The 21,922-nt window shown below is 40.6% G+C and overlaps 1 protein-coding gene across 1 annotated transcript in view; it reads right to left on the reverse strand.

The window, feature by feature from the left end:
- Positions 1-8,839: 8,839 nt before the first annotated feature.
- KNG1 (kininogen 1) overlaps positions 8,840-21,922 on the reverse strand; it is a 30,829-nt gene continuing 17,746 nt past the window's right edge. The window contains exons 6-11 of the mRNA XM_023750480.1: positions 19,624-19,708; positions 18,580-18,752; positions 12,636-12,743; positions 12,432-12,518; positions 10,964-11,041; positions 8,840-9,076 (exon numbers count right to left, since the gene is read on the reverse strand). Coding sequence (XP_023606248.1) covers positions 8,996-9,076; positions 10,964-11,041; positions 12,432-12,518; positions 12,636-12,743; positions 18,580-18,752; positions 19,624-19,708 — 612 coding nt within the window. The 3' untranslated portion in view covers positions 8,840-8,995. The remainder of the gene's footprint in view (positions 9,077-10,963; positions 11,042-12,431; positions 12,519-12,635; positions 12,744-18,579; positions 18,753-19,623; positions 19,709-21,922) is intronic.

The following is a 21,922-nucleotide window of genomic DNA, read 5'->3' on the forward strand; positions in this document are numbered from 1 at the left end:
CACCATACACAAGAATAAACTCGAAATGGATAAAGGACTTAAATGTACGACAGGAAACCATAAAAATTCTAGAAGAATACAAAGGCAACAAAATCTCAGACATATGCCAAAACAATTTCTTCACTGATACAGCTCCTAGGGCAGTTGAAACTAAAGAGAAAATGAGCAAATGGGACTACATCAAAATAAAAAGCTTCTGCACAGCAAAAGAAACCATCAACAAAACAACAAGAAAACCCACCTCGTGGGAAAACATATTTGCCAACGTCATATCTGATAAGGGCTTAATCTCCAAAATTTATAGGGAACTCATACAACTTAACAAAAAGAAGATAAACAATCCAATCAAAAAATGGGCAAAGGACCTAAATAGACACCTTTCAAAAGAGGACATTCAGAAAGCCAAGAGACATATGAAAACATGCTCAAAGTCACTAATCATCGGAAAGATGCAAATCAAAACAACAATGAGATACCATCTCACACCTGTCAGAATGGCCATCATCAACAAATCAACAAACGACAAGTGCTGGAGAGGATGTGGAGAAAAAGGAACACTTGTGCACTGCTGGTGGGAATGCAGACTGGTGCAGCCACTATGGAAGGCAGTATGGAGGTTCCTCAAAAAATTGGAAATGGAACTCCCATTTGACCCTGTGATCCCACTTCTAGGAATATACCCCAAGAAACCAGAAACACCAATCAGAAAGGATATATGCACCCAGATGTTCATAGCAGCACAATTCACCATAGCTAAGATCTGGAAACAGCCTAAGTGCCCATCAGTAGATGAATGGATTAGAAAACTGTGGTACATCTACACGATGGAATACTATGCTGCTGTTAAAAAGAAGGAACTCTTACCATTTGCAACAGCATGGATGGAACTGGAGAGCATTATGCTAAGTGAAACAAGCCAGTCAATGAAGGAAAAATACCACATGATCTCACTCTTTCATGGATAATTAAGACCATTACAAACTTTTGAACAATAATAAATACAGTGGCAGAGCTGCCTCAAACCGATTGTCGGACTGCAGTGGGAAGGCCAGGGAGGGTTGGGGGGCAGGAGGGAGGGGAATAAGAGATCAACCGAAGGACTTGTATGCATCCATATAACCATAACTAATGGACATAAGACACTGGGGGGTAAGGGAGGGCAGGGGCCTGCCAAGGGCGTGGGGGAAAACAGGACACTTATGTAATACCCTTTGTAATACTTTTAGCGAAAAAAAAAAAATAAAAACTCAATCTAGTTGTGTGCTCCTACTTACTAGTATGTTTTCATACTTTAAAATATAGTGCAAGTAATAATAATTTGTAAGGTAAGTGTTTTAAATTTTAGAACTTTAATTTAGCATTTTGTAAAATGCTAAATTTCTCACATGAAACAAAATGTTTTGATTGCATTTTTATTTCTCACATGGCAAAACCAGGAGATATATAACTATATTTCACATAAAGAATATATTAAATAATTTTATCAAGTATTTGAGTAGTATTAAATAAACTGCTTATATTTTATATCTTTTTAAAATATACATTTTTATTGATTTCAAAGAGGAAGGGAGAGAAAGAGAGAGATAGAAACATCAATGATGAAAGAGAATCATTCATTGGCTGCCTCCTGTTTGCCCCACAGTGGGCATCAAACCTGCAACCCAGGCATGTGCCCTAACCTGGAATTGAACCTGTGACCGCCTGATTCATTGGTCAACGCTCAACCACTGAGCCACGCCAGCTGGGCTGCCTATCTCTACTTTTAATTTTATAATTAAGAGGGATACCAGGTCATTAAAACAATAGACATACTGTTTAATTGTTTATTAATAATTTTGTTACCTTTATATCATGATGTATATGTTTTCAGTTTTGTTTTGGACAGATATAGTTTTAACTGTCATCTAAACTACTTAAACTTTTTTTACCTGGAAGTCACCTATTCCTAGAAAAAAAACCCTTCCATGTTTCAGTCTTCTGAAGACTAACTTTAAGCTACTTGATACATTTCTATGAGCCCAAAGAGTGTAGTTTTGTCGCTGGGCCCTTACCGCCAGGCTGACAGCAGAGCACTGGCCTTCCCTCTCAGCCTGGAGGATTTTTCTTCAGCCCTAATGTCACACTTTTCTTGAGTATCTTCATGATTCTTTCTCTTAGATTCATACAAAGTCTTAGTGGTCTTTTGAAACCACTTATAGGAGCCCTATTAAATTTGAGATACTTAGTTTGACTTTATTTTCTAATTTTCTTCATGGGTGAGTTATCTATATATATAAAAGCCTAAGCAACCATTCAACCATTCAACCAGTAGCTATGATGCCCACTGACCACCAGGGGAAAGACGCTCAACACACAGGCATGGAAACATGGAACAGACTGATGAATCTCAGAGGGGAAGGAAGAGGGAGGAGGGCTGGAAGAGATTAACCAAAGATCTTATATGCATACTAGAGGCCTGATGCACAGATTCGTGCACCAGTGGGGTCCCTCAGCCTGGCCTGTGGGGATTGGGCTGAAACCAGCAGTCAAACATCCCCTGAGGAGGTCCCAGATTGCGAGAGGGCACAAGCCAGGTTGAGGAAACCCACCAGTGCATGAATCCATGCACCGGGCCTCTAGTCCTATATAATTTGAAGGTCTCTCAAGGGATGCCCCTGTCATCTGTCATTCTACACCAGGCCCCAAGAACAGAAAGCTTTTACTGCTAAAGGCTTCAGAGGTGCTAGAGTCCCTTTTAGGGTCCTACATCCTCCTGGGTATATGGAATTTCACATAGAAAAAAAAATCACAGCTAGTTAACAAAAGGAATTAGTAATTAGACAGTAGGTCAGACAGGGAAAAGAAAGGTGGAAATGTATTCATTAAGAGAGAACTCATTTTCTCCCAGGGGCCTTGTTACCTGTGAAGACCTTTGCCTCTGGGGGGCAGCATCTCCCTGCGAAGGAGGAGAGATCCTTGGGAAGGGAGTTTGCCTCTTTGCAGTCACTCATTCCATTTCTCATTTTACTAGCTTTAAGGGAAAACTTGCTTCTCACTAGGGTTGGACTCTCACAATGAAGCCTCCCGGCCTGAATAAGATTCAATATTTCAGCTGAATCATCTCTCAACTATAGAAACACATTCAGAAAGTAAGGACTGTTGGCTGTCCTCTGAGTCAACCACTCAAATATGGGTCTCCACCTACTTGTGGATCCACCTTTTATAATATCAGCCACAGTAATAGCAACAAGAAATGTCATATTCAAAAAAAAAGAGAAAGAAATGCCATATTCACTGAATTTTCTTACCCACTATGGTTTTCCAGAAACATATCATTGCTAATAGGTGTTAATATATGTATTTATTGTAATTAAGATTTATGGAAATCAAATCTGACATTAAAAATGTCGTGATATATGTTGTGTAAAAAATAGAGATTATATATTATAGTTATAGCAGGTTTCTTTTTTTTGGAATACACATACCTACAGACATTTGAAAAAAGGAAAATATTTCTGGAAAGTTATAACCAAAATTTCAACAGTAGTTTCCTTTGGCTGGTGAAATTTCAATAGTTTTTATTTTCTGCTTTCTGTCCTGTATTTTCTCAATTTTCCACATTATACACTTAAGTGTATACTGGGTATACAATAGAACAATTAATAGAGAATTTCAACATTTAAGTGAATATTTAAATATGAAATGCCTCAATCTTAGTCCTACATTTGCCTGTCCTATGTTTTGGCTTTTATTGATTAACTAGAGGCCCAATGCATGAAAGTCGTGCAAGAGTAGGCCTTCATAGCCCCGGCTTCATCCGGAAGGTTGTCCAGAGGTCATCCGGATGGTTGTTCCACTGTTCAGCCGTTGGGTCGATTTGTATATTATGCTTTTATTATTATATATATTTATCTGGCACATGTAACTAGCCAAAGTTGTTTGGGGGTAGATAAGATGTCAGAACCAAGCATTAGTGGATGTTCAAACCACAGAGACTAGATACAGGAAAGAGATATCTGCTCATTAATTTTCAGGGCAACTCTGAGCAGGTCACTGCCTGTATCTTTCTCCTTCTTTTGGTCCATCTCCTTCTCCTCTTGGTCTCCATCCCCTCATTATAGAATTCTAGACTCTTAGAGGAGACTGAGCCACAGCTGTCCTCTTGTCTTGCTCTGCTACCCAGCTATCTGTCTCAGAATGCCTTTGACTCCCAGCCTCTATTTTGGCACCTCCAGAGATGTGGAGCTCAGTTTGGTGAACCACAGAGACATTGCAGGTTTGGTTCCAGACTACAGCAATACACTAAGTGGCCAGATTATTATGACCACCTGACATTTGAAGGCAAATTAGCTATAATTTCACGCTGAAGTTGCTAGAGGGCCAGACCATTATAAATAGGGAAGCAGGTTGTTTCTCACGACAGTAGAAGTGATTTTTTTCTGAAGGTATGGGTAAACAACACGATTTAACAGCCTTTGAACATGGGATATATTTGAACGTGAGTGGCCAGATTATTATGACCACCTGAGGTTTGTAGGCAAATTAGCCATTCACTGCATTGTATGGGATATGAAAGCCAACAGCCTGTTCGAACACCTTTGCTGTCTGCAGTCACCAAGATAAAACGTCTCCAATTCACACAGGAACACAAGGATTGGACAGTTGAGCACTGGAAAAAAGTCATGTGGTCCAATGAATCACATTTCCAGTTGCATCATGCAAATGGCAGAGTGAGAATTTGGCGGAAATAGCATGAAAGCATGCACCTCACATGCATGAGTACAACCCTTCAAGCTGGTGGGGTCAGTGTTATGGTTTGGGGCATGTTTTCCTGGCATGATTTGGGCCCTTTAATTTGTGTGCAACAATATCTGAATAGCACAACATACCTAAATATCATTGCTGATCAAGTTCATCCTATCATGTTGATGGCATATCCCGATGGAGATGGCTTCTTCCAGCAAGACAATGTGCCATGCCACGGTGCTTGTATTGTGCAGGAGTGGTTTCAAGAACATGAGGGAGAGACTTTACCTTGCTTAGGTGGCCCCCACAATCACCAGGTCTCAATCCAATTGAGCATTTGTGGGACGAAGTTAAAAGAGCCATCAGGCAGCAGGTTCCACAACCATCAAATCTCACAGAACTGGACAGTGCTACTCATCAGGCATGGTGTCAGATTCCTCACATCATGTATCAACATCTCGTGGAGTCAATACCAAGAAGAATCACTGCAGTATTGAAGGCAAAAGGTGGCCCAACCAAGTACTGATGGGGTGGTCATAATAATCTGGCCACTCATGTTCAAATATAGCCCACATTCAAACGCTGTTAAATCGTGTTGTTTACCCATACCTTCAGAAAAAAATCACTTCTACTGTCGTGGTAAACAACCTGCTTCCCTATTTATAATGGTCTGGTCCTCTAGCAACTTCAGCACGAAATTATAGCTAATTTGCCTACAAACGTCAGGTGGGCATAATAATCTGTCCACTCAGTGTAGAGCGAGGTTTGCAATCTTTTTGCTGGTGGAGCGTTTTTGCCTTCAATTTACATAAAATGCAACACCAGTGAAGTACAATAAAACAAAGTACAATGAAACAAAGTGTGCCTGTAGTTTTGCCTGAAAAGTGTTCTCCTATTTGTCTACCTAGGAAACTTCTCAATATATAAATTAGTTGTGCTGTTTTAAATCAGGCCCCTGTGGCATAGGTATCTGTGGTTACATGAGTGGACTCCAGTCAGAGACCTGGGTTCCATCCTTCCTCTCCTAATGATACATGCTAAGTGCTCTTGGTCAGCTGATCTCACTTCTCTGGGCCTCAGTTTTCTTACCTGTAAAATGGGGTATCCTGATGTGATAATGTGTATGGGATCTTCATATGGGGTCCGGCACACAGCAAGTAAGCAGTACATGGTATCTGCTACTATTCGTCACGTCAGTGGTTTTGACCCTGACCAGCACATTAAAATCAACTGCAGGACCTTTAAAACATGACTTAATAGGTCTGGGGTGATTTCCCAGCAAGGTATTTTTTAAAAGTTACCCCAGTGATTGAGAACTGTAAAACCAGCAGTTCTACAATATGCCTTAGAGCAGCAGCACCAGCATCTCCTGGGACCTTCTTAGAAGCTCAAATTCAAGCCCTTCCCCCCAGCCATAGGGAATGAGAAATTCTGGGAGTGGCCTCAGCAATCCAGGTTTTAGCAAGCCTTGCAAGAGATTTTGATGCATGCTCAAGTTTGTGAACCACTGCACTAGATTGCTAGCTAAGTGAAGGTATGAACTAGCCGTGTTTGTCTTGTTCAGTGCCCTATTCCTAGGACTTACCACTGTGCATATGCAAATTCAGTTTACTTCAATTCAATTCAATTTTCTGTGAAGGCTCTGTGCCTTGGCCAGTCCTTGCCCTCTCAACTTGCTTACTGACTCCCAGACTTGATTCTTTCTTTCTGCTCTCACTGCCCCATAAGCACACCTCTACCTCCGGTTGTAATCTTTATATACATTTTTATGTGTCTGTGTCCTCCACTCAACTGAACAGCCTTTACTCATTTTCTTAGGAGTTGCTCTAGTGCAGTTGCATTGCTGGACCTGGTTCTGTATTTGAAAGCAATGGACTGTGTTTCCTGATGTAAAATGATGGGGGCGGGGAGTCTGGTGTGTCAGTCAAGGTTTGATCAGGGAAGCAGAACAACACTATGAATCTTAGGGTATAAGGATTTATCTTAGGAATTAGACCTTACACCGTTGTGGGAGGAGCTAGGGAAGTAAGATCCAGGGTAAAGAAGTAGGAGGATCAAAGTTACTAATCAGCCTTCCCCAGGCTTTGGTGCTGTAGGACAAGTCAGAGATTTTAAGGAAATCTGGACAAGCACATCCAGCTCCAGAGGAACTGTGAGGGGAGTTAGTGAAGACACCCACAGAAGGCTGTTGCCCTAGAGCGCCTCCTGTGGCTGTAGGTCAACATGGCCAGCGGTGGGGGAGAGAGCTACTCTCCAAAGAAGGAAGGATGAGGCCAGGCCTGAGCTCTTGCCTCTGAGTCCTCACTCACCGCATCTCACTCTGTGACTTTCCAAGAGTCATGGCTCTGCTTCTTTCCATCTTCTTGTTCACACACAAATGTCTTCTTTGAACAAATCTAACCCAGAACCACACAGAAAAGCATCTTCTTGGAGACAATTCCTGTTTAGCCAATTTGACCAAAGCACCAGGTTGGTAAGTATTGCTTAGGTAAAAAAGCTGGTACTTTTATTTTTTCCAAGAGCTACTATTTTATCCGTTTTTAATAATAGTGGTGTTTCCACACACTCCGAAATGCCATATAGAGAAGACAGGAGACAGAAAAGCTGCCATAATAAAGATCTTTTGCTAGTTTCAGGTTTATGTTTTTCACAAGCTTAGTCCATGAGTATCTAATGGTACTTCCCTGTTAATATGGCAGGTGCCACAGATATTGCAGCAATGAAATAATTTGAGGTGGGTCCTAGTAGTGTTTTACATGCATTTGCATAATGATTTCGTATGCTTATTCAGTTGTTGAAATATCTTAAATTATGTGCATTTGGGATCAGTCTGGTTTTTAGAGTTACTAGGAAGCACAGATTAGCTCCCAGTTTCCTTGTTTGTGTTAATGGCATTACTATTCCCTTAGGCACCTAGACTGGAAAACTTTTGTCATCTTTGACTTATTCCTGTCCTTCACTTCTCATATTCAGTAAATAATTTGTTTATAAGTCTTTGAAAAAGTAACACAGTTATGTTCCAGTAATGCAACAATAGCTACCCTTTACTGAATGGTAGCCATGTGCTAAGCATTATGGCAGTTATAGGAATTACCTCTTTTAAGTCTCACCAGACACGTATGATGTGAGCATATTATTAACCTAATGTTTCAGATGAGGACACGGGGATGTTGATATGACTTAAGTAAATTTCCAGCTTTTGGATTCAGGCTGTCTAATAGCCAATGCCAGTGCTTGACTCTGTCATAGTTTACCCTGAGCAGTACTCAGAACAGCATCAGACACAATAAGATATTTAATAAGGGTTTTTGTATTGAGATAATGATCATCTCAGATTCAGAAATGTGTTTTTGTAATGCCGACATTGATAATACCTCATGGTAACTTGGTGTAATGAAGTTTAAAAGATCTGACTATGAATGCCAGCTCTGTCATGTAGTAATTGTGTGACCCTGAGCAGGGCACTGGGAGCTAGTTTCCTCACTGTAAATGAAAGGTGGTCCTGGGGACCTGAGAGTTGTTGTAAGGACTAAGTCACACACCAAACAGAAACTGTCCAGCATGGTAAATGGCTCCAATAGGCACTCAGTAAATACCTATTACAGAAAATTAAAAATATCTTATCACTTTTTATTCAACTAGATTTCTATTTTTACCATTATTTCAACCAGAAAGATAATTTTAAATTTTCTTTAAACTTCTTTGAGGTTGATATTTTTTGCTAGTGAAAAGTTGGTTGGCATCCTATTAACAAAGAATTTTTTTTGTTTTCTTTTTTGGTAATTATCTTGATCCTAAAAAAAAAAAATAACAAAACAAGAGAAAACACTCTTAATGTTGGGCTGGCAATTAGGAGAGAGAGAGGAAAAAACAGGAGAGAGAAGAAGAAGGGAAGGTAGAGAGATACCTTAGATTGCTGATGGAAACATCACCCACAAACCCTTGATTTAGAGCCATGATGAGGTCCTGGTGGTAGGGAAGGACCAATTAAGGGATCCTCACCTCTTCCAGAGTTGCACTATGAGTCTCCATGGTAGAGCGTGGTCTCTGATCAACCAGAATTTGCTGCAGGATGGGTGTGGCTGAAAGCAGACTACTGTGAATTAACCAGGAGTGAGAACATTAAGATCAAACTTTATTTCACCCAGAAACAGAATGATAAAATGGCATTCTTCTCTATTGACACTATCCCATCTTCTTGTCCTTCCATTCAGGGCTGCTGACAGGTTGCTGGGGCTATTGTCCCAGGCATGGAGATTCTGCCCACTGGTCAAGAGACCTCACTCTCAGATGTTGGCTCTGCCCTTGCCTCCTGAGGTCGGCCCTTGTACACGCAGGGCCTTAGTTGCTTCTGTAATTATAGTAAAATTCTGTTAATATGATATTATCATTCAACAAGAGAGGAGTGAAGCAACCAGGTGAAAAGATGAGACTTGTTCCTGTCATCATTGGTTCTTTATTAAAAAGTACAGATAATATTTGAAATGGAATAAAAACTCAGAAGCTCAAATGCATCCGATAACTTGAAGTAGCAGTGACACATGCATCCACAAGCGATTATAGCTGTTGAAAGCCCTATCCTGTTTCATTAGCCAGAACACAGCAAGGATTATGAAATGCATGCTTCCCTCACATTAGAAGCAATTGCAGACAATCATATTGTTCTTTTTTTGTAAAAATCAGCACTCTTCAATGTCATAGCAAAAAGATGAATCGATGATAAAGTGTGGCTGGAGAGGCATTTCCTCATAAAATTTCTAAATAAATTTTGCATCACATCTTATAATATTCTCTTGTCAATTATAAAAAAAGATTTTCTTCTATGTCACTACTCCTGCTTTCCATTGTTATCATTAAACTCAGAGCTGCTGAAAACTAAGGATTGCTCATACTAGCTTCAGCAACAAATACACAAACAGAAAACTCCTATTTCAAAAGCTTGTTGCAAAGCATAGTTAATGAGTAAATAGAATTTCTAGGAAACACTCTGACTCAGAAAGAGAATTATCAGAATAGCTTTGTGAAGTGGGAGTAACTATTTGATATGACTAGCCCGTTTGGAAACAGAAAGTCAATTAGTTTACTTCCCCCTGTCCTCCCTTTGGCCAGTCTGTCTTACTTGTTGTCCCTCTTTGATATCTTGTAGCTTTTATTATTATTTTTGCCCTATTAAGAAGTTCAACATACGGTCTCTTGAGTTTCCTTATTTTCACATGTGTTCAGGGACCAGATGCCACGGTTTATTCAGAATGGCAAGAATCTATGTATGAAAGTCGATGACATCCATTCTAAGGTACATATTTGTTATTAGAAAAGCAAGTAGCAGTAGGCCACAAGGCACATTTGTTTGTCCACTTCCTGTGCTAGCTAAGAAAACTCATGAGGAAGATTCAGAAAGTCTGTAGAATCCTGCACAGTTTTGTGTTGTCCATAGAAATTGAAGGTGTCCCCATTGGGAGTCTCACCACTTCTCTCTAGGCTGTTTGGAAACTTCATGGTTTTTGGTGCATTATATCAGGGTATGTGGACAATGGTGAAAGGGGATGGTGAAGTATTAAAGAAACACCCATGGCTGCATACATCAATAAAAAGCATCAGAGAGATCGAAATCATGAAATTCTTTTGTTTCCACAGTTGGATTCATTCCATTAACTGGCTTCCAGGGGCGTCCAGGACACTTGGGGGAAGTTATTTCTGGGAAATCAGATATCAGGTTAAATGAAAGGCTATTGGGCTCTATCTGGATTTCAGGGATCCAAGAATCATCATTCTCTGTGGGAGTTGGTGCTGTATTAGTCATCATAGCTGCAATGAGATCTAAGTCCCGAAATTCAGGAAAGGCAACTTCTACACCTGATGGGGCTAGGGAGGGGAGGGATTTTGGCCCTTCTGTCTTCTCTGGTGTCTGTGCAGATGTAGTACTATCTTCAGAAGAACTTGTCCTCCAATCATTGTGCTTTCCATTCTGTTTTCCTTTATTGTTATGTTTTACATGGCCATGACCATGCTCATGTTTATGTCTATGGGTTAGGCCATGTTCCCTTTGATGTCCATGGCCATGACCATGTCCCTTTTGGTGCCCATCGCTTTGGTCATGCTCATGTTTATGGCCATGGCCATGCCCATGTTTTATTTGCTTTTCATGGCCCCAGCCATGATCACGAGTGGGTCTTTGTTCATTGTCTGAATCCTGCTCTTCCTCTTGTACAGATGCCATGGAAGTGTGGGGTGGACTTACAGTTGTTCCTTCTTTTGTTTCCGCCACTTGTACGGATCGGAAAGGTGAAAAACCTGGAGGTCTTTTCAGCAATGAGGTCTAAACAGGAAATATTAAGATGAATGGATTACTGTGGAAACCACACTCTCAATGAAGAAAGAAGGGACTGAGATCTGGCAATGCTATCTTGGTTTACAATGGAGCAAGTCTTTAGCCAGGTTTTAAATGCTATGGTAATATTGCAAAAAAGATGAGAATGAATATCTTTTCCTCTTTAATTGATTTTATAATTTGTGGATATTTCTTAATAATACTCCTCTAAACTGGAGAGGCTTTTCTTCATCTGGAAAAATTGGGAGTTTGAACTACATAATACCATGGCACATTATTTATTAATTGATACTGGTTCTATTAGCACAATTACATTTTTTATACCAAAGGCCCTAAATGGCTTTATGGACTGAATATATATGCAGCATGTGCCCACAATTATTTTGTTGGGCTGAAACACATTGGGACATGTTTACAAGCTTGAAAAGCAGCCTTTGTATACTGTCTGTGTTAGACTACATATATACCTATACAGGGCAAAAGTCTAAATCAGAAAAAAAAGACAAGAGGCTACTCGCATTCAAGATCTGTATGATTTCTACCTACATTTCACTACTGGTGAGAACAGGATGCTGGAGGCAGTGTCAGTGGTGCAAAGAGCATGGTCTTTGAAGTCAAATAAGCCAGAGCCTAGTTGTTAGCATCATGTGAACACGATGACTTTGATTTGACCTACACTTGCATCCGTGCACCACTAGCTCCACTTTTCTCATCTCTAAAATAGGAATAACAGCAGCACCTGCCTCAGAGAGTTGTCAAGAGAAAAATATGTGTGAAGTCCTCAGTACAGTGCCTGGGACAGAGCAAGCACTTGATCATGTTACTATCCACTTCAGGATCTCATCATCTTTGTAATTTTTAGTGTCTCATCCTTGACAATGGGAAAAGTCTTACTTACCTCCCAAGATTCTCTTAAGAATTGTAAAACAGGATAAAAACCAATGCTTCTCACACTTGAATGTGGGTATGAAACCCTGGGGACCATGTTAAAATGCAGATTTTACATCACAGAAAGTTTTTTATGGCCGTCTGTATTTCTCCCAAGTCCCATGGATGGAGGCAGATGCCAGTGAAGCATCTCAGGCACATCTTAAAGCCCCAGAGCTAGTATTGGCTCTGCACAGCAGGGGCTGCCCTTCATTAAGAGAGAGCCTCCTGAAGGATGGGACACTGACAATGGGTGAGAAGTGATTAGGGGACTGACTGTTGTTTTCCTTTCTAGACATAAGAAAAGAGAGGTCAGCACAGAAATGTGAGAGTTCTCTCCATTCTAAAAAGATAGTCCCCCAATTCATTTAAATAGTGGTTCATTTTCAACCCCAAATAGGACTTTGTAGAATGAGCAAAATTTACCCAAGCTGACTAATTAGAAACATACCTTTCCTACTGATTGACATTTGACAGTAGGGTAAATTTTTTTCTCCCAAGGTACCACATAAACATCAGCAGTGCATCTTAGAATTTCCTATCCATGAAAACAAAAGCCAAAATAGAGAACAGTGTTATTCATGAAATACTTAAACAAGTATAAAATATCAAGTAGATATCCAGGGAATAAGTAGAGAGTTGCATGACTACTCACTCCAAGTTTATTGATCTCACAACTTTCAGTCAACTCTTTATTACTTTCCTTGGAACATGTGGTTTCCCTGGCCGTGAAGTCAACAAAATATTTTGTTCCAGCCACCATCTGAAAAATTAATTAGCACAAAGTAGAACCTTCATTAACATTATGTAATAAATGATATGTTTTTGCTCTAAGGAATCTTAGGGGAGAATATTAAAATTTTAATTAAACACTGCTCAAATGAGAGGTATACAAATAAAGTACAAATGTTTGACAACTAAACTCTTAGTTTGTATGCATGTGTAAAATATTTGGCTCTTGTTTGGTCTTGTTTCCTTTTCTATAAAAAGAAACAAGGCCACAATTTTTATTTTTATACTTTTCTGGTTTTTATTATTCAATAACATTCAAGCACTCAAGTTGTAATAGGATTTAAGAAGAGTAGGAAGAAAAACAAACATTTCCTTTAAGTATGCCTTATTGTCATGCCAAGTCTTGAATCAGAGAAATACTGAGTTAGTGTCACTACAGAAATTGTGGGTTAAATTATGTGATTAGGAAAATTCTTTGGATTTTGTAGTTTGCCTCTCTTAATTGTCATGTATTAAGAAACCATTTTAATCTCTACCAATAGTTTTTTAAAGTGGTTTTTTAGAGGGAGAGGAAGGAAAAGGGAGAGAGAGAAACGTCGATCAGCTGCCTCCTGCAAGCCCCTTTCTCGGGATCAAGCCCACAATCTGGGCATGTGCCCTTACTGGAAATTGAATGCACAACCTTTTGGTGCTCAGAACGATGTTCAACCAACTGAGCCACACCAACCAGTACTCTAGCAACAGTTTTAATCTTTATACAATGCTGTGTCCAAAATGCATATTCTGTGGCCCAATTTATTTATTTATACTGTATATAAAGAGCTAATATAATATGCAAATTGTCATCAAGCCCTCACACCCTCGCGCCAGAGCTGCTCAGACACTCAACACTGAGGAGAGAGGAATGGTGACCATCCAGGCACCAATGAGCTCGTGAGAGAGAAATGGGGATCTGCCAGGCACAAGTGAGGTCGCAAGAGAAGAATGGGGACTAGCCAGGCACAGATGAGCTCATGAGAGAGGAATGGGGACCAGCCAGGCTGTGGCCCAGAAGAGGGACAAGCCGCCTGCCCCGTGGTCCCAGGTGTCAGCAACTGCTCCTGTGCCTGCGGCCTGGGAGAGGGACAAGCCTCCCGCCCTACAGTCCCAGGCACCTGCGGCTGCGGCCCAGGAGAAGCTGCCCACCAATGGTCCCCTGTGGCTGCAGCCGGGGGTCCTGGGTGCCTGCGGCTGGCCAGAGGAAGGGAAGCCTGGGTCCCAGGTGCCTGCAACCGGCCAGAGGAGGGAATCCTGGGTCCCAGGTGCAGGGTGGGGCAGAGGTGGTTAGGGGTGATCAAGCAGGCTGGCAGTGGTGGTTAAAGGTGATCAGGCAGGCAGAGGTGGTTAGGGGTGATCAGGCAGGCAGGCAGAGGAGGCAGAGGAGTTAAGCGCAATCAGGCAGCCAGGCAGGTGAGTGGGTAGGAGCCAGCAGTCCAGGATTGTGAGAGGCAGTCAGACATCCCCCAAGAGGTCCCAGATTGGAGAGGGTGCAGGCTGGGCTGAGGTACAGCCTCCTCCCCCCACCGTGCACGATTTTAGAGCACTAGGCCTCTAGTTTTTATATAAAAGAGGCACACTTTATTTATTTAAAAAAAAACTCATGCTTTTTAAAATGCACTTACTTCAATAAAATTGCACATATAGCTTTTTAAAGTTCATTTTAAATATGCCATATCTTACATCTGTTACACTTAAAAAATATACTTGGTAAAAATGACTTTAAATTGTGCATTAAAAAGTTAGTTGATATGGTGAATTTCTAGTCCAAGTTATTCAGTACTTAATTCTAGGATCTAAATATGTGTGTGTGTGTGTGTGTGTGTGTGTGTGTGTGTGTGTGTGTGTGTAAAGAATACATGAATATATCAATTGACCTAGAGAGATGACTATTATTTTTTAAAAATATATTTTAATGATTTTTTTTACAGAGAGGAAGGTGAGAGGGATAGAGAGTTAGAAACATCGATGAGAGAGAAACATCAATCAGCTGCATCCTGCACACGCCCCCCCCCCCACTGGGGATGTGCCCCCAACCAAGGTACATGCCCTTGACCGGAATCGAACCTGGGACCCTTCAGTCCACAGGCCAACACTCTATCCACTGAGCCAAACCGGTTCGGGCATGACTATTATTTTTATAAATGAAGTTACAGCCCTGGTTGGTGTGGCTCAGTTTGTTGAGTGTCATCCCATGCACCAAAGGGTCCTGAGTTTGATTCTCAGTCAGGGCAAACGCCCAAGTTGTGGGTTTAATCCCAGGTGGGGTGGGAGGGTGTGAAGGAGCCAGCAGATTGAGGGTTCTGTCTCCTCCCTTCTTCTCTCTCTAAAATCAATAAAAGTGTATTAAGAAATAAAATAAATGAAGTTACAGGTGATAGAATAATCTCTTTTGAAAAAGCAAACCACAACAGTCTTCCCTATCTCTGAGTTTTTTAAAAGCATGGAAAACGTGTGGTGGGAGGAAGAGAGCAGGAGAACAGAGTCATAGGAAGAGCTAAGCTCCCCCTCTACTTTTTCTGGCATTGATCTGCTGAGTAAACATGGTTATATTTTTTAAGAAAAATTTGATACTTAACTTTTAAGACTCCAGGTGTAGATGTAAATGGGGAGGAAGTTTCTAAGAGGGTTATAGGGTCTATATTTTGGTAATCATAAGTTTTCTCGCTCATTTCAGAATATATCTTAATCCAATTTTCTGTAACAATAATGTTGATCAATGTAATGTTGCCTAAGAAACTTGACAATACGTGAAACAAACCACAGCTCATAGCTCAACTCTATTCAAGATCAAGAAGAAGTAATTAAATATATGTAAATCTCCCATTTGAGGGCCTCAGGATGGCATCTATATTGCCGTTATTATCAGGTGTCATTGGGGAAAATATGGTATAAGATTAATAATCTTATGCATGTAAAGCCCAACATGAAAAAATGAACAAAAGACATGAACAAGTATTTCAGAAAAGAAGTTAAAATGGTCATTAAGCCAGAAACAAATGACCATCTTCACTAATAACCAAAGACAAAAAAACAACAACAATGCAACAGCATTTTTAATCTTCCATATGTTGGCAAGGATAAAAAACAGTGGTGATACCTGGTATTGGCCACGTGTGGGAAGCATGCAGCCTCAGTCGCTGTTGGTAGGAATAGAACTCAAAGCAAGATGATCAAGGTCCTATAGCCAGGTGGTATGAATGTAAATTGGCATAATTGCAAATAGTTTGGCAATTTGGCAATTTGCATCAGAAGTCTTAGACATACTATACATATGCCTTGACATTTCTAGTACTTTGTTAAAGGAAAATTTCCTGAATGTGCACACACAGATCCTTGAAGTATATTCATCTGAGCAAAGACAGGGAGGAATATGGACAACAGTGGGGACAGTGGTGGCAGAGGCAGGGAAAAATAAACGGCCTGTGACAGAAATCACATCATTTACATGTGCAAATGGGGAATTTAAGAAATATTTGGCATCTGAAACCAGCTTGAAATGGACATGCATCCAAATAGGAATAATATGGAAAGCCAAGGCAAGACCAAATCTGTAAAATAAATCTTTGGCAAAAGTTGGTCATTTGGCAAATTCATCAAATGGTAAATGGATTTTGAGTAACTTGGCTGCTTCCAGCAGAGCTTTCTTGAATAATCATGTCAGAACAGCCAAATCGTTCTCTTTAAATGTAAAAACCAGTAAAGATTCATCTTTTGTATGTAAGTTTGAGATTCTCACCATATTTCAAATTGACTTGGCAAGAGAAGGAATGTCAGTTCCCTTCAATTAACAGCATTACCTGTTGTTGTTCCCCTGGCATCCTTAGTATAAACAAATACACATCATGCTAGAATGTTAATTCATTAATTTACAGAGAACTGTAAGCACTTTGGAGACTATATAGTTATGTATAAAATGAGTGCTTCTCTCCTGACGGCAAACCTCTGATATGCAATATATGGTGGAGTAGAGGGTATTCCTGCATCAAGAATAAGGGAGATTCACAAGAAAGCAGAAATATGAAGTGAGAAGAAAAGCTGACATACACAAGAATAGCATTCGGGGGTGTGGATGGGTAAGAGAGCAACCAAAGGACTTGAATACATGCCTATAAGCATAACCCATGGACACAGACCCTAGGGGGGTGAGGGCATGTGCTTCGGGGTGGGGACGGGCGGGGAGAGGTCAATGATGGGAATGGATACATATGTACTACTTTAGACAATAAAGAATTTAAATTTAAATAAACAATAGCATGTATTGGTGTACCATGTGAGTACACCACTAACATGGGTCATGTGCCTGTGAAATGAGGGAGAAAGGTTGTGGTGTCAGGGGCAGGAATAAGTGCCTGAGGAGGAGAGAGAGCACAGTGTCAGTTTTGACTTACTTTAATACCATTTGGTTAGGTTTCCCCTGCAGTAGTGAAACTAATACAGGAAATCAGAAGATGACAATAAACAGCCCATTGTGCCATCACCTAAACCACCACTGTGAGTAGTTGGAGGCATTTGTTTCCTTTCAGTATTGTTTTCTGTACTTTTTATAACACACCCGACAACAGAATGTATAGTCAATCTTATGGCCTCTTTTTTCCCCACTGCATATTTTAAAACAAGGCATTTCCCACATCAAGAACTCCTCTCAAAGATGCTTTGAAATTGCTGCTTGATACTCTATTTTAAGGATATTCCAGACATTATTTGATCATTTCTATAGTATTGATCATTTTGACAGTTTGCCATATTTTCTTTTATAGTTAAAGCTACAATGAGTATCATTGTCTATAAAGACTCTATTTTAAATTTCTAGAAATTGAATTACTGAGCCAAAAGTATGAATTGTTATCATTGTAGTACTGCTCCTCCCCCTCCCCCCAATCAGATTATGTTGGTTTGCTGAAACACTTTGCTTCTATTTTGATTACTTTTGTTGGTTCTATTTTGTTTACATTTAAGGAGGCTGGTTTATAATAAGAATCTGCCCATGAACAGATTACTCAGATGCTGTTAGAGTTGGAAGAATTTTGGGCTCTTCTCACCCAGCCATTCATTTTACAGATGGGGCCACAAGACTGAATGAGTCTAAATGACAGCCCAGGGTTACCCAGGGCATGAGGGCTGGTGCTCTGGTAGAACTGGGTCTCCTGACCCCACACTAGGATGCTCCTTATCTATTGACAGGGCATGGAAGGAAAGATGAAGCCCTAGGTGTACATTTGTGGGCTGGAAGGACACGTAGGCAGCGGGGAAGTGACCTGGAGGGGAGAGTGAAGAGAGTCTGGGTGATGATAGACTGACATGTGTCTGATCCCAAGGCACTAAGTGATGCTCCAACAAGAAATGATGCTAGAAAGGCAGAGAATAAGGGTAGCTTTTTTTTGACTTACATTTTATTAATTATATAATAGTTGCTAGAATTTTTATAACACTTTAAAGTTCGAGAAGATAATGTATTGACATATATGATCTCTCTTTGTTTGTTCCATTTATTTATGCATTCACTGGTTGCTTCTTGTATGTGCCCTGACTGGGGATAGAACCTGGAACCTTGGCATATCGGAACAATGCTCTAACTAACTGAGCTACCCGGCCAACGCTTGACATATATTATCCTATTTGAGTCTCACTCCAGTCCTTTAAAGACAGAAAATGGAACGTTCTAAATGACTTGTTCAAGGTCACATAGCAAGCATGTAGTGAGGTTGAGACTTGACATTCAATTCCTTTTACCAGGTATACTATTTCCCCACCCAAGATCAGTGGCAATATTAGTAAGCAGTTTGCACATAGACTATAATATCACTATTTTTGTAGCTCAATTTACAGACCTGTGATGTTGCTTTGTGCACAATGTCAATCTTGAAATAGAAAGTTGCATTACTCTCTGCATTAAGTTTTGTAATGGAATGAGTCAGAGCCTTCTTCAGATCAGGGCTGTCGACAGGAATCTCTTTGGGGCAGCCAGGGCAAGTTCTGGTAGGTGGTGGTACAAAATCCTCCCCTGAAAGAAGAATCAGACTTTTAGTCAGTGTGTGTACTGAAGGAGCTGTCTAGCTTAGTACCTCTCCTGCGCATTGGCCAGCACTCATTTATATGGGGCCATGTGCAGCCTAAAGGCCAGTAGTGATTGGGTAGAGTTTGTCTGTGTGACCTTCACCTTACTGCCTGCCCTCTTTTCCTTTCTTCAGAGTCAATGGCATTTAGGGAAACCTTCCATCAGAAGGTGTTAGTTAGTTCACCTTCAATATCAATGTGCTGCACTGTTCCTAAGTTTTTGCATTTTTGAAAGAAAGTGTAGAAAGGCAACACTTAATTTAAAGGAATGATTCTCTAGTGAGAAAATTTTAAGTCCTCTGATTCTGGTGAGGAGGGAGCTTCAGTGATGCTTCTCACTGTGGAATGTATGCAAATATCTTCCAAGTATGAAAAAAGCCAACTCTTGATATAAGAAACACTGGCTTGACCATAAACTTGCACTATCTCGCTTTTCCCCCATTATAACATGCAGGAGGAAAAAGGTATTTAATTGAAAGAACTTATTCTGAGTAATTAAATAGGAGATACAGCTTCCCCAATTTATAACACCTGATGTAGTGACATCTTATACACAAAGAAGACCAGCTGACATTGCATGTGGAGATCAGCTTTGCCCAAAGAACATTAACCTTCCCTTCTGTCACCATATTCCCTCTGGCCACTTGCAGAGCAGTCCTAATGGCATCAGCTACAGCACAGCTGTGCAGAAATGGGGTACAGTTGTAAGGGTTGCTGATTAAATCATGGGACCTAAAGCACAATTCCTATAAAAACACCTAGCCAGTTGTCTAAGATGAACATGTACTACTAGAGGACAAGCATGTATTATCGCATACCTGGTAAAACCTCACACTTCTGTGAGAAGGAAGCAATTCTTTGCTGAGGATCCATGTAAGCAAAATCTGTACATTCACCGGAATCCTAGTTTTAAAGACATAAATAAGTTAAAAATGTTTTTAAGAACTTTTAAAGTAAACAATTAATAACATTAAATATAGGATGTTGACTTTGCATAGAAAACAAAACAAAAGCAAACCTAATCCCATTGCAAAAGAGAATAAGAAACAATTAGGTATTAGCATCAACAATGATAAATGTATTTTCACAAACACGTGCAATAAGATGACCAGAATACCTAGCGTAGAAATAATAATTATATAGCCCAGGTCACATGGCTCAGTGATTGAGCATCAACCAATGAACCAGGTCAAAGTTTGATTTCTGGTCAGGGCATATGCCTAGGTTGCAGGCTTGATCCCTAGAGTGGGTTCTGCAGGAGACAGCTGATCAATGGTTATCTCACTCATTGATGTTTCTATCGCTCATGCCCTTTCTTTTCCTTTCTTAAATCAATAAAAATATTTTTTACAAATAACATATTTGAATGGGTAAAATTTCTTTTAGAAAGACAAAGAATTCCAGACCAGCCCGTGTGGCTCAGTGGTTGAATGTCAACCCAGGAACCAAGAGGTCACATTTAGATTCCTGGTCGGGGCACATGCCTGGGTTTCGGGCTGGATCCCCAGATTTGGGTGTGCAGGAGGCAGCTGATCAATGATGTTCCTCTCTCATTGATATTTCTAACTCTCTATCACTCTCCCATCCTCTCTTTCTAAAAATCAACAAAAACATTTTTAAAAAGAGAAAGGCAAAGACTTCCGTATTAAGTTAAAAACAAAATTAATGTATTACATTTTCAAGAATAATGTCTTGGAATATAAAAGATAAAGGTAGATTACACATAATGGATGATCAAAACTATATGAAGCAAATATAAACAGAAAAAGGATCAAGAGTATTAATATTGGACAAAGTAAAATTCAGGGTAACAAAAAAATCTCATGATGGTAGTAAAGAAGATAATTTTATTTTTATAAAGATATAGTCTAGAAGCATGAAGTTAAAATACATAAAGCAGAAATTAGATATATATGTGTAGAAATAGATTAAAATAATGGTGGTGGAGAAATTTTATATACAACTATAAATTTAAGATAGACCAGACCTACTTTGGAAGGAAAAACCAAGATGGCGGCATAGGTAAACACCGGAGATTGCTGCTTAGCACAACCACTTCAAGAATACAACTAAAAGACGGAACAGACATCATCCAGAACCACAGGAAGGCTGGCTGAGTGGAAATTCTACAACTAGAAGGAAAGAGAAAAGCATACCGAGACTTAGAGGAGGTGCAGTGCGGAAATAAAGTACAGAAGTATGGAGGTGCACACGGAGAGGGTTGGTGTCTGAGGACATGGTTGTCTTTTTCAATCAGTAGGGAGTCTCAAGCTCTGAGCTCCAGTTCTGGGCGAGTCTCTGGGGACCCAGACTCATACAGGAGAAACTGGACTGTCTGGCATCAGTCAGAACTTGAGGGCAGCTTTCTCTCGGACGTGCTTGCAGCCATTGCCGGGACACTGAGAAGCGGGGCCTCTGAGGGCAACCATAGCTGCTTGCTCCGCTCTGTTGATCCCCTGGAACCCCCGCCCCATCCAAGCTGTGCCCCTGCTTTTGCATATGAAAGGCCTGGCCCTTTGCAATCTGAAAATTACCTAACAAACTGCAGCTGGCCCAAGGCCCCATGGCAACTCCCATTGCTTCACAGCTGAGTTCCTGCTGGGTAGACTCAGGCAGAGGCTAGATTAGCACCTCCTTAGAGATCCAGGAGCCAGTGTGCCCAGTGGTCAGAGTGGGAGCATCCAGATTGCAGCTCCTCGGTTCCATAAAGGACACACTCAGGGGGCAGACTCAGTGAGCACCAAAGCCCCACTAAAGCAAGTCTTGCCCCAGAAGGGTGTCTCCAGCACAGAAGTTCTCCCACTGCAGACACAGCTGATTCTCACAGCCAATTGGCCTGGAGGTCAATTCCTCCCAGTGATACCTACAACAATCAAGGCTTAATTACAACAAGATTGTGCACAAAACCCACAAGGAGGTGCACAAAGAGTGTCCACCTCAGGTAATTGGGGAGGCTGAGCCCCTGGGCACTTAGGACACCTAGCACAGAAAGCCACTCTATCAACACAGGGAAGCATAAAAAATGAGGAGACAAAGAAACAGGACACAAATGACAGAAATGGAGGAAATATATAGAGTTCAAAACCACACCTTTAAGGTTTTCAAGAACTTTCTAGA

The sequence above is a fragment of the Myotis lucifugus genome, unplaced genomic scaffold (assembly GCF_000147115.1).
Source record: "Myotis lucifugus unplaced genomic scaffold, Myoluc2.0 scaffold_14, whole genome shotgun sequence".
NCBI lineage: Eukaryota > Metazoa > Chordata > Mammalia > Chiroptera > Vespertilionidae > Myotis > Myotis lucifugus.